At 41.1% G+C, this 12867-nt stretch overlaps 1 protein-coding gene across 1 annotated transcript in view; it reads right to left on the bottom strand.

The window, feature by feature from the left end:
- LOC122564662 (WD repeat-containing protein 38-like) overlaps positions 1-5107 on the bottom strand; it is a 15293-nt gene extending 10186 nt beyond the window's left edge. Inside the window, exons 1-2 of the mRNA XM_043719744.1 lie at positions 4729-5107; positions 3153-3269 (exon numbers count right to left, since the gene is read on the bottom strand). Of these exons, the coding sequence (XP_043575679.1) occupies positions 3153-3269; positions 4729-4912 (301 nt within the window). The 5' untranslated portion in view covers positions 4913-5107. The remainder of the gene's footprint in view (positions 1-3152; positions 3270-4728) is intronic.
- Positions 5108-12867: the final 7760 nt, after the last annotated feature.

A 12867-nucleotide genomic window follows, 5' to 3' on the forward strand; every position in this document is an offset into this window, starting at 1 on the left:
ATAGTTAGGTCAGGATCACGGTGAAGCAGACTGGGATCACATTTAATTAGGTCAGGATCACAGTGAACCAGACTGGGATCACGGATAGTTAGTCTCCTCCGACCTATCACCCTCACCTTGACCTCTTTCCACCTATCACATTTCCAACGCCCCTCCTCCAAGTCCCTCCTCCCTACCTTTTATCTTCTCCTGCTGAACACTCTCTGCTCATTCCTGAAGAAGGGCATGTGCCCGAAACGTCGAATCTTCTGTTCCCTAGATGCTGCCTGACCTGCTGTGCTGTTCCAGCAATAAAGTTTCAGCTGGCCCTAATCTTACTCTTGTCATTCTCTTATTCCTGACATAGCTATAGAAAGCTTTAGGGTTTTCGTTGATCCTACCTGCTAAAGACTTCTCATGTTCCCTCTTGGTTCTTCTTAGATCTCTCTTTAGGTCCTTCCCGGCTAACTTGTATCTCTCAAGCACCCTAACTGAGTCTTCATGTTTCATCTTTACAAAAGCCTCCTTCTTACTCTTGACAAGAGATTCAACTTCTTTAGCAAACCACAATTCCCTCGCTCGACCATTTCCTCCCTGCCTGACAAGTAGATACTTATTAAGGACACGTGGTAGCTGTTCCTTGAACAAGCTCCACATTTCAATTGTGCCCATCCCCTGTTGTTTCCTTCCCCATCCTACGCATCCTAAATCTTGCTTAATCGCATCATAATTGTCTTTCCCCCAGCTAAAACCCTTTCCATCACCAAAGTAAACGTAACTGAAGTCTTTAATAGTAACATCTAAATCTTAAGTAAAAATTAAAAGATCAGGGATTTTGTCTCCACCCACCCAATTTCTTCTGCTTTTCTCTTTCTTTCAGAATATTACTTTTGTGAACAAAATTCAGAATGTTGCAATTTTTCTCAGTTACTCTTTCAGCTGGCAGTAGACATTCTTCAGGCACATTTTTGTTTCTTTTCTTGCTCTGCCTCCATTGCCTTTGATCCTGAAAGACTAATACTTCTGGCATTCAATTTCCCCTGACTTCCACCCTATCACAGACTTTCCTTTTGTCAATGTATCACCCACCTCTTGCTCAAAACCAATTATGTCCCAAACTTTTCTCAGTTCTGTTGAAAGGTCATGAACCTGTAATGTTAACTCCATTTGTATTTCCACAAACTTGCTGAGTGATTCCAGAAATTTCTGTCTCTATTGCAAGAAATCATATCATTAGTTACAATTTTGGTCACAATGGCTTAATATTAATCTAGAGGCAGTGCAAAGGAGACCCAAGGATTTCTAGAGTGAAAATGGAAACTTAAGGAATATTTGATAAACAGTTTTAAATGACCTTAAAAAAAGTCCATGTAATAAAGTATCTGGCATACAAAGGGTAAATCTGAGGCACTAGTTTGCAGTTTAGTACAGTAGAATGAGGGAGCACAGAATGAATCAGACAAAAGACCAAGTATTTGCAGTAGAAACTTGAAATATTCAAAGTTACTTGAAAAAGATTGCTGGAGAGTTACTCTTATATTACTAGGGCTTAAGAATTAATTAAGGAATCAAAAGCTATATTTAACTGTAATGACCAGACCAAGATTCTGGACAACGTGAGTGAGTAAGATCTGGTTTGTTGCTTTGCACTTTATTCACTGGGAATATTGGTGTGAATTGGTATTCAACACAACATGAATGATTGGAATACAATTTGGTTGGTTAGAAGTTTGGGGTGGATCAGTCATTGTTTTAACTGTACCAGGCACTTTTAGAGATTGGGTACAAACAAGGTTTGTGTTGTTGTGTGATGCCACTCTCTTAATTTTTGATGCTCTTCTTTCATTTTAAATTACCACCAAATCACACACAAAATGTATTTACAATTTCATCTTAATTGTGAACAGTTTTGGTCCCTTTATCTAAGGCAAGTAATACTGCCATTGGAGGCAGTCCAAAGGAGGTTCTCCAGACTGATCCCAGGAATATGCGGATTCTTTTATAAGGAGAGGTTGAATAGGTTGGACCTGTACAAATTGGAGTTAAGAATATTCACTGGACTACAATGTACAAGGAGCTCAGACTATAACAAATCATTTAAAACATTGTTAAAAAGTCAACATAAGGATAGAAAAATAGAAAATATACATCTAATCATAAATTGTGCCCAGTTTTTACAATAGAGACAGAATATTCCTTGCAATAGAGACAGAAATTTCTGGAATCACTCAGCAGGTTATTGTGCTGTTAAATTGTGCCCAGTTTTTACAGGTTATCGACAAATTAGAAATGTTTAAGAATATCATCAGGAAAGTGAAAGGCGTCACTGAAATCATATACCTGTGTGACCTGTACTTTAGCTAGAAATGTTCCATTTCCAACGTCCAGACATAAACATTACAATCATCTAAACCTGTCATTGAAACATAAGATCTTAGTTGGTTTGACAGGATAGATCTGGAGAAGGTGTTTCTCTTTGATGGAGAGTCAAGGACCAGAAAGCATCATCTCAGAGAAAAAGGTTATCTATATAAAACAGATTTGAGGAGGAATTTCTTCTCTTAGATGGTTTCGAATCTGTGGAATTCTTAACTACAGTAAACTGTAGAGGCTGTGTTGTTAAATATATTCACAGCTGAGATAGACAGAATTTTAAATCAGTAACGGAATCAAGTGTTTTGGAGGAAAGCCAGGAACATGGAATTGAAGATTATCAGACTAGTCACGAACTCATTGAATGGCATAGCCAACTTGATAGGCTGATTGGCCTTCTTCTGCTGCAGTGTCTTCTGTCTTATAATGTGGAGACAGGGAGAGTACATTCAAATCCATGTCACCATATATGGCAAAGTGCTGATAGTAATAGGTCTGAGAGTCAAAGGGTCAAGGTTTGCTTATAACAAAGCAACAACATAGACCAGCCCATCCCAAATTTCCAACCTCACAAAATTAAGACAGAACAAACCATAAAATCAGATGGTGCTGACTACCATACACTTTTGATCTGACCAAGCTTGTACTGGAGATGGAAATTCAGTCAATTCAATATTTGAAAACTGGTTCATACAAATTTGTTTTTTATCCCTGTTTCACACCTTTTGGCCATGTGGCTGGAGAAAAATATGTCCTTCCCTCTGGTATAATGTAATCAGGGTAGTTTCACATACAGATACCTTGTAGAATGTGCAGACACTGTCCTGTTTTTGTGCTCCATATTCTTGCGGTACAATCAGAAGACCCACTCGCAAAGAGCTTAGAGTCATTGGAGAATGCGCAAGCCTTCACTGGGCCTATTTGAGTAGAAGTAACACACAGAAATATTCACATTCCATTATTACACAGCATATAGCATTACATAGCCAAGCAAATGTGATTCTAAACAATTCTGATACAAGTGCAGCATGACGAAAATGGCCCACTCTTGTGAACAATGCCACAGTTAACAAACCCAAGTAAGATCTTAATCTAAGTATTTCTCTATCAACTATGAACATGGTTACAGCAAACTGTTTTTAGCTGGATTCTATTAATGTTACATTTAATGCCATCATTTGAAAAATCCAAGTATATTAAATTGCAGAGGGAATTGCGCTGAATGAGGATATCTTAGCATCTGCAATGAATTCTGATCTTCTCTTGCTCAGCAAGCCTAATACTTTCAGAAGACAGATTCATCCCCAGCTTTTTCCATCTGTTCCTGCCTCTGGTCTCACTGTTATTGAGCCTGCTGACCATCTGTAGTTTATACTGATCAGTAACAGCAATGACATTAATGAAGCTCCTATCCAATGCTACTGGCTCTAATATGGTCAACTAATTTCTGTCAAATGTTCTGATCCACATCTTAGCTATTGTGATTCTTCGCAAATTAAGAAGTCAGACACTCCTTCGGTATTATAACTGCCATTGCCAATTCCCATCATTTTGTTAAGTTGTAGTACAACAATAGTTCACTGTTATTTTCCTGAGCATCAATCATTAGCTAAATCCCCTCAAAGGCCTGCAATAACACAAAGATTCCCACCATTGGCCAAAATGCCTTTCAAATGCAGCACTTGATACATTGCTGAGCCTGCTGCAGATTCAGAAATGTGCAAATCAGATACATGCACAAACAGGTTCAGGTACAAATTCCTACTGAGGGGAAATTAGCTTATTTATGCATTCATAATGATGGACTTCTAAGAAACAATAGTACAAATTACAAGTTGCTGTATCAGTGAGCATATATTTATTCTGTAATCGTTCCAATAACAGTATGAAGTATAGTCAATCCCACTTACAAATCTTGTGGTGATTTCTCTGTTACCACATAATAGTAACATATAAACAAATCAACAGCTTTCTCTTCCTTTTACCATATTAATATAGCAATGCTTAGAGTCTAAAACAATGGATTTATGATTGTATTAGAAATAGTAACCACAGCAAATCTTTTCTTCAATGGTATTAATGTGGCTTCTGTGTTTTAAATGGAGTTATTCACTAACAAAGAAATTTGACCAGAATATTACTGACAATGGTCAAACCCGTTTAGAGATATTCATTGAGCCACAACATATAAGCAACTCAACCTATATCAAATCATTGAAAATTTTAAAAAACTACACTACACATAAAAATAGAAAAATACAAAATATGCATCATATACAAGGCTGTGAAATTGTGTTCAGCTGTTAATGGTTATGGGCAAATTACAAATGTGTTAAGAATTTCAGGCAAATGAAATACATCAATGAAATCTTGTACCTGTGTGACCCTTTACTTTAGAAAGAAGCTTTCCATTTTTAACATCCCAGACACAGAGATTACAATCATCTGAACCTGTTAATAGAAGCTGGCTGTCACGAGAGAATATGCAGTGGTTCACCTGCACAAAATAAACCATTTCATAAGAAGGTATATCAATCAGCTCGGCTTCAGTTAGCCTCATAGATTTTCAAACACCAGTGGAGTTTTAAACTGTTTCAAACTAAGTCATTTAAAAAAGCACAACATTTTAAAGCTTTACAACAGGAAGAGACAGAATATTCCCACCATACGTTTTTTCAGATGTGAGACCATTTTTGGTTCAATTCACAGGAATACAACTCACTCCTGGGGATGGTAGTTTTTAAAAAAGATAATGGAGTTGTTGGCTAGGCCAGCATTTATTGTTCAGAGGGAATTTGAGAGTCAACTGCATTGCTGTGGGTCTGGAATCGCATGTATGCCAGACCAGATAAGGTTGGCAGTTTCCCTCCCTTAGTTGAACCAGTTTTTGGGTTTTTCTGACAACAATGGATTCATAGTCATCATTAGACTTTTAATTCCAGATTTTTATTTTATTGAATTCAAATTCCACTATCTGCTGTGGCAAGATTTGAACCCCGGTCCCCTGAATCTCTGGATTAACAGCCCAGTGATAATATCACTAGCTATTGCAGAGATAAGTAACAATGCCCCTGACTAGGTTGATTAGAAAATGACTAATGCTCACTCTTCAATCAATTTATGTTCTAAACGATCTGTTCAGAGATATTATGACTCACCTCTGGAGCGCAGGTGGATTTGAACTCAGGCCTTCTGGCTTGAAGTTGTGGATACTACCACAAGAGCCCATTCTTCAATTAATCTATCTGAGCTAACTAATTAACAGCCCACCTCTGCGTTCCTCCTCGAACTTGGGAGGTGGAATAGAGTAATACTGTTGTTCTAGAAGAGGCAGGACATGTGATTAAAGAGTATACATGTTCCGGAAAATTTACTAGCACTTGGCTTATTGAGGAAACAGCCACACAGAAATCATGACGATACCAAGAAAAGCTGTTTCACAAGCCTCTTGCTCTTATCTGAAAGCCTAGCTGAGAATCATAGAATCCCTGTAGTGCACAACGAGGTCCTTCAGCCCATCAAGTCTGCACCGACCCTGTGAAGAGCAACTCACCCAGGCCACTCTTCCCCCCACAACACACTACCTTACATTTCCCATGGCTATTCCACCTAGACTGCACAAACCTGGACACTATTGGCAATTTAGCATGGCCAAGCCACCTAACCTGCACATCTTTGGACTGGAGGAAGAAACCTGAGCACCCAGTGGACACCCTTGCAGACATGGGGAGAATGTGCACACTCCACACTGTCATCCAAGACTGGAATCGAAGCCAGGTTGCCGGTGCTGTGAGGCAGCAGTATTAACCACTGAGTCACTGTGTGCCCAAGGGGTACAGACTGAGGGACTGAGTGCAGGAGGAAGAGGACTTCCAAAACAAGCAGACATGGACCAAGAAAGTTGGCAGCAGATGTTTGGCATCTCTAACCTGGAGACAGTGAATCCTGAGGAACAAGGACCTTAGGAAGGTATGTCAGGCAAGTGGCATGACACTGAATTGCCTGGCGTTCTCCTGCACTCCTTAGGTTCACACACCTTGCAGCTTTATAGACTCCTCTCTCTGCAGGTACCTCATCTCCCCATCTGAGCAGCCAGTACTTCTGTTCACCCACAGTCTAATGCTCGCTCAAGCTTACACCTCACAAATAACACACAAAAATATTGCCCTTCATTCTTTTGAGTACAATCCATTTGAAATACTCCTACCATCTTGTTTTCTCTTTTTGCAAAAAAATCAACATAACTTCTCATAAGTCCAAAATCCACAATGTGGAAAGCAAAGTGTAGGTCTCCAGTGACAGGCATCTTGTTAGTTGTTGTTAATGTATAGCAAGTTGGCCCACTGGGAAGGCAGTCTTGCACCATAAGGATCCAGCTGTAAGTAGTGATCTAAAGTGAGTGTCTGACACACATGTGAATCTGATGCTCAGACATGTCAAAAGAACTGGTCCTCTACCTGTGTCTTAGTGGCTATCCCTTCAGCTGCAAGTGGAAAGCCCTTTGTCTTTGAACCTCTTAGATTATTGTCTGCATAATAATTTATTTTTATCACACTCACTACTGTAGGGGGGTCCTGTGATGCAGTGGGTGTTCAGGTCCCTCCTGCCCCAAAGGTGTGAACTAACATTTCCAAATGGGTTTTGTTCAGCTGTTTGCATTGGCAGCACTGTCACCTGGAAAGTACTTGACGAGGGGATTCAGTGTACAGGAAGTTATTATGTTTGTGGGTCTGGTCTCTTCCGGCCATAGTAAGTCAAACATGGTTCTCAGTTGAACATTAAGAATGCCAGAGAGCACTGGGTTGTTGTGTGTGGTGTATTTCTGTACACGCTGAGGAACCTGTTGAATCACTGTCTGAGTAAACCCTCCCCTTGTGAGGCCTTTACGGCCTGATTCAAGGTTTGAATAAATTTCTTCACCTGGCCACTTGTCGCAGGATGATAAAAAACCGATCTCATGTGTCTGACTTTGTGATCTTTCATGTACTCCTTGAATTCTTGCATCACAAACTGCAGACCATTGTCACTCACAAATTGTTCAGGGTTCTCAAACTGGCAAATCTTTCATCTAGTCAGTCTACCATTGTTTCCATTGATACCAACTTCATTACCGCCAGCTCAGGCCACTTGAAGTGGGCATCTAAGACCACTAGTAACATCCATCCCTCTACTGGTCCCATGAAATTCATGTGAATATGCTGCCACGGTGAATGAGGCCATTCCCATGGACAAAGGGGACAACGATGGTGCTGCCTGCCTTATTAATGCACAGGATTGGCATATCCCACTTTATCCTCAATATGGGAGTCCACTTTCTGCACCAAAGGTAGTTCCTGGTTATCGCCTTCATTCGCCAGGGTACCCTTGGTGCATTTGTTCCTCTTAACAGGGGAGGGTTAACAACTCTCATTCTCTTCATTAAACACCCATCTGATACGAACAGCTCCCATCTTCTTACCTGGACAGGTAAGGATGTAATTCTGGATAGTTTCTATGATAAATCCTTCCTGTCAGGAGTAAGCCCATTCGACTCAATACAGGTAGCATTCTGCACCTAACTCGCTGACACAGGTACCTTGTCTTCATGGGAAAAGTACATAATTTTCAGGTTCCAGTCAGGAACATCCTTATTTCCTGGTAGCGTTAACTTTGACAAAGTATCTGCACTGCTGTGCTTCTCCAATTGTCAGTACCTTATTTCATAGGAGTAGGCTGGCAGAGCCAGTGCCACCTGTGCACGTGTGCTGCCATTATTGATGGTATTCCCAAGTCCAGACCAATATTGGAGGTTAGTGTCTGTCAGCAGCATGAAGTACTGTCATAAAGGAAGTGGGTGAACTTCTTAACGCCAAACACGATGCCCAATCCTTCCTGTTCCACTTGGGCATAATTCTCCACTGTCTTTGTCAGTGACTTCAATGCGAATACAATGGGCCTTTTCTCTTCATTTGGCAAGATGAATGATAGTACAGTAGAGTAGAGTAGCTTTTATTTGTCATTTCTACCATATACAACTGATTCAGTAAAAACAAGACAGCGTTCCTCCAGTACCGAGGGTGCTACATTGACAGCACAAACTACACAATCGTACACAGAATAAAGTGCATAAGTGCAAAACACACAAGTTACAGTGTGACAGAGGAATGATGAATAACAGACATTTTTCTAGCAACAGACATTTTTCTAGCAAAAGAATTTCATATGGGAAGGAGTCTGATTATAACTGTGTTAAGGAGCCTGACAGCTTGGGGAAGAAACTGTTGCACAGTCTGGTGGTAAAAGACCGTATCCTCCAGTATGTTCTGCCAGATAGCAGAAGGGACAAGAGTTTGAGTGAGGGGTGTGTTGGGTCTTCCACAATGCTCTTAGCCTTTGGATGCAGTGTGATGGAAATGTTTGTAATGGAGGGAAGAGAGACTCCGATGATCTTCTCAGCCGTCCTTACTGTCTGGTGTAGGGTCTTACAATCTGAGATGGTGCAATTCCCGAACCAGGCAGTGATGCAACAGCTAAGGGTACTCTCAATGAACCCTCTGTAGAATGTGTTGAGGATGGGGGGTGGGAGATGGGCTTTCCTCAGCCTGCGCAGAAAGTAGAGACACTGATGTGCTTTCTTGGCTATGAAGCTGGTGTTGAGGGTCTAAATGAGATTCTCCAGGTGAGCACCAACCCCATTATTGTAGTGGCAACTTTGGATTGAAACGAGTCAAAACTTCTGGTCTTTTTAGGGCTTGCTTCACCTCACGATAAGCCTCCTACATTTGTGGGTCCATTTCCACAGTTGCCCTTTTCCCAGCAACTAATGTAAGTGTTTTAACACAGTTGCCAGATCAGACACAGACTTGTCATAATAATTTACAAGCCCAAGAACATTCTCAGTTGAGACATATTTTCTGGTCCAGGAGCCTTCATGATAGACTCTATCTTCTTGGGTGCCTTGTGTAGTTCCTCATCGAATACATGGCCCTGGTACTCTACGGAATCTTTTTTAAAAAACTCACATTTCTTCCTTTATACTTGAGATTTCTCCTCTTCAAAGGATCCAGCAACCACAATATCATCCAAATAACACTGGATTCCAGGCAATCCACTCAAAATTTGATCCATGGCTCTCTAGGACAGAGCTGGCGCTGATGTGATGCCCCTTGTAGCAGAACAGATCCGGTGTGTCACTATTGTTGGTGGCACCTGGGACTCCTTTATGAGCCCTATCTGTAGGTGGGCCTGTGACAGATACACTTTTGAAAATTTTTTTCCCCCAGCCAGTCCACTGAATAGCTCTTCAATGAGTGGAAATAGGTACTGATCCGCACACAGGGCTGGGCTGACTGCCACCTTAAAGTCACCACAAACCCCTACAATGCCATTTGGTTTGAAGACAGGAATGATGAGAGTGGCCCATTCATTGATGGTTACACTCCCAGATTCTCCAGCCATTCCAGTTCTGCCTCCACTTTAAACTAGATGGTATAAGGTACTGGACATGTCTCAGGCTCCTTGGATAAACCTCCTGCTTCAACCAAAATTTAATCTCTATTCCTTTCATTTCTGCAGGGTTCCCTTGAAACTTTATATCTGTCTGAAATCTCTTGCAAACTCATTTTTGAGCCCTCCAGCCTATTAACTATGCCCCAATTTAACTTTAGTTTTTGGAACCAGGAGCACCTGGATAATGCAGGGTAGTTGCTTTTCACTACACACAGAAGCAATTCAACACACTGATGCCTTAACCATACTTTTACCAATAAATAGCCTTTCAGTAGCATCACTTGTTCCATGCATGTCTGTAGTGTAAACTTGGCTAACTTCAGTAACATGCCTTTAATATTTCCTTATATATTGATTCGGGAATCAGAGACACGACTGCAACTGTATCCACTTCCATCTTTTTAATCTACATCTCTACTTTGTGGAGAACCTAGAAATGATAAGCTTCACCTTGTATCAACAGGGTGTTTAACCGGAACTCTACTGACCTTCTGCTGGTCCTGCACAGCTGGCTGACTCCTGGTCTACTCTCTGGCTGGCAGCATGTACTTTATTCCTTGTCCTCTGAATTGCCTCCTTTAGATACCCCTTCTCTTGCTTGGGTTGTACCTGGCAATTTTGGGCAAAATTGCCCCATTTACTTACACTTGCAGCACTGGGCTTATCAAGTTCAACACATTGCCTCCCCCTCCCCCCCCCCCCCCCTTGTGGACACTCTTGCCACATCAGCAGTATTCTCTGGTTGGTACTGCACTTTGCTGACTTTATGCACCTGGATGTCATCACTAAATGGCTGTGAAAAGAAGTCTGTTGGGTCTTCTGTGTATAAATGTATGTGAATCAGCACATAAAATTTTTAGGCAGCAGTTAGAATATTGAATCCAGTTTTGGATACTCTCATTTAGAAAGATCGTTGAGTAGGTACAGAAGCTAATCCCAGGGTAGGAGGCTTTAATCGGGAAGAGAGACTAAGAAAATTGGAACCCTTCTGACCAGAACAGGGATGTTCAGTACAGATCTAAGGAAAATTATGACTTGAAAAAAAACTATTCTCACTGATATGCGTTAGAGAAAGTTCTAAGATTATCAGCAAATGAATAAAAAAAAATATGTAGACATCATTTTGCGTAGATTGTTAGGAAACAGAATCCATAACAGCTTTTTTTTTAAAGGGGAGTGGATAAATATTTGGAAAGTTATTCTATTAAAAGCCATAAGAACGAATTGAAGTGGATAGCTGAGGATGTTGACCTCTCTCTGTGCTGTTAAACAATATGATGCAATGGATCACCATGATTTTTCTTATGACTACATACAGACAATAAATATTTGAAATATACAATAAATTTTCTAACATTTCAGATTAAAAGACAATTACTTTGCTGCTTACCTCTGCTTGATGTGAGGATAAGTATTTCACAGAAACATTGTTCAAGTATGAGGTTAGTTTCTTCCACATGGTTAATTGATACAGCTGACTTTTTTGTATTTATTTAATATTTCCACCATTGCCATTGATCAGATGACAAGCAAGTTTCAGCAGATTCTTGGCCCATTACACGTAGTATATCCACTATTCCACTATAAACTATGAGGAACGATGCTTTAGCAAGAATGGGGTGACGTTGATGCTGAATGGCTTCAGTTACTTGTGGACAGCCAAAAGCTTGCTGAGAGATATCCAACAGGGTGTGACTGCAAACAATATTTGCATTCAGTAAACTTTGCCTGAGTCTACTTTATATTAATAAGGCAAGGTCAATTACTCAATAATCAGCAGTTGGACCCAATTATCCAAACATATTTCATTCATTAACCATTAGTGTTGAAAGCCAGAACAAAGAATATAACCTTCAAATTATGCTTGAAGTTGTTCAGAATGATATTAGCAAATATTTCGAACAAAGTCATTGCCAGATTGGAAACTAACCAAGGTCAGTGAGCACATGGGAGATAAGTGAATGGGATTTGATGTCTGTGAAGACAGCAGGATTTTGGAGGAAGTGATATTGCACAGAAGAGATAACTTTGGAAGCTGCCAGGAGACCATGGAATTGTTCAGTCTGGAGACGGCTGAGTAAGTGAAGTAATATATTTGGGTGGCTGTTTTACCTGAAATATTACTTAGGCAGTGTCTCCCAACCATCCTTCTCCTCTAAAAAGAAGGTTCTATGAGCTGGATTGGTAAGGTTAATAGTATTTTTTCAGTAGTCTCTTTGGGAATGGATGTCAGTGCAGTTGAATACTCCTCCTGTAGAATGTGGGAGGTAAGGGTCACCACTAGTGTCCCTGCTGATTTCATCTGCAGGAAATGCACCCAACTCCAGCTCCTCGGAAACTGCGTTAGGGAATTGGAGCCGGAGCTGGTTGAACTTTGGATCATTTGGGAGGCTGAGAGACTAATTGAGATTGGTTACAGGCATGTAGTCACACCTCAGGTACAGGAAAAAGGTAGATGGATTACAGTCAGGGATGGAAAGGGAGGAGGCAGACAGTGCAGGGATCCCCTGTGGCCGTTCCCCTCAATAACAACTATACCGGTTTGGATACTGTTGGTGGTGGTGGGGGGGCGGGGGGGGTGTGTGACTTACCAGGCACAAGTCATGGGGTACAGGTCTTTGACATAGAGTCTGTGCCTGTTGCTCAGAAAGGATGGGGGCAGAGGAGTAGAGCACGAAACATTGGAGACTCCATAGTTATGGGGACATATAGGAGATTCTGTGGGAATGAGAGAGACTTGTGGTTGGTGTGTTGCCTCCTAGGTGCTAGAGTCCATGATGTCTTGGATCATGTTTTGGGGATCCTTAAGGGGGAGGGGGTGCAGCCCCAAGGCTACATAGGCACCAATGACATAGGTAGGAAAAGGGATGTAAGGCAGAAATTCAAGGAACTAGGGTGGAAGCTTAGAGATAGAACAGAGTTGTTATCTCTGGCTTGTTACCCATGCAATGTGCTAGTGAGGTGTGTGAGAGAGGGCAGTTGAAGTTGTGGCTACAGGGATGGTGCAGGAGGGAGGGATAATTGGGG

Source organism: Chiloscyllium plagiosum, chromosome 30, assembly GCF_004010195.1.
Source record: "Chiloscyllium plagiosum isolate BGI_BamShark_2017 chromosome 30, ASM401019v2, whole genome shotgun sequence".
NCBI classification, from domain to species: Eukaryota; Metazoa; Chordata; class Chondrichthyes; order Orectolobiformes; family Hemiscylliidae; genus Chiloscyllium; species Chiloscyllium plagiosum.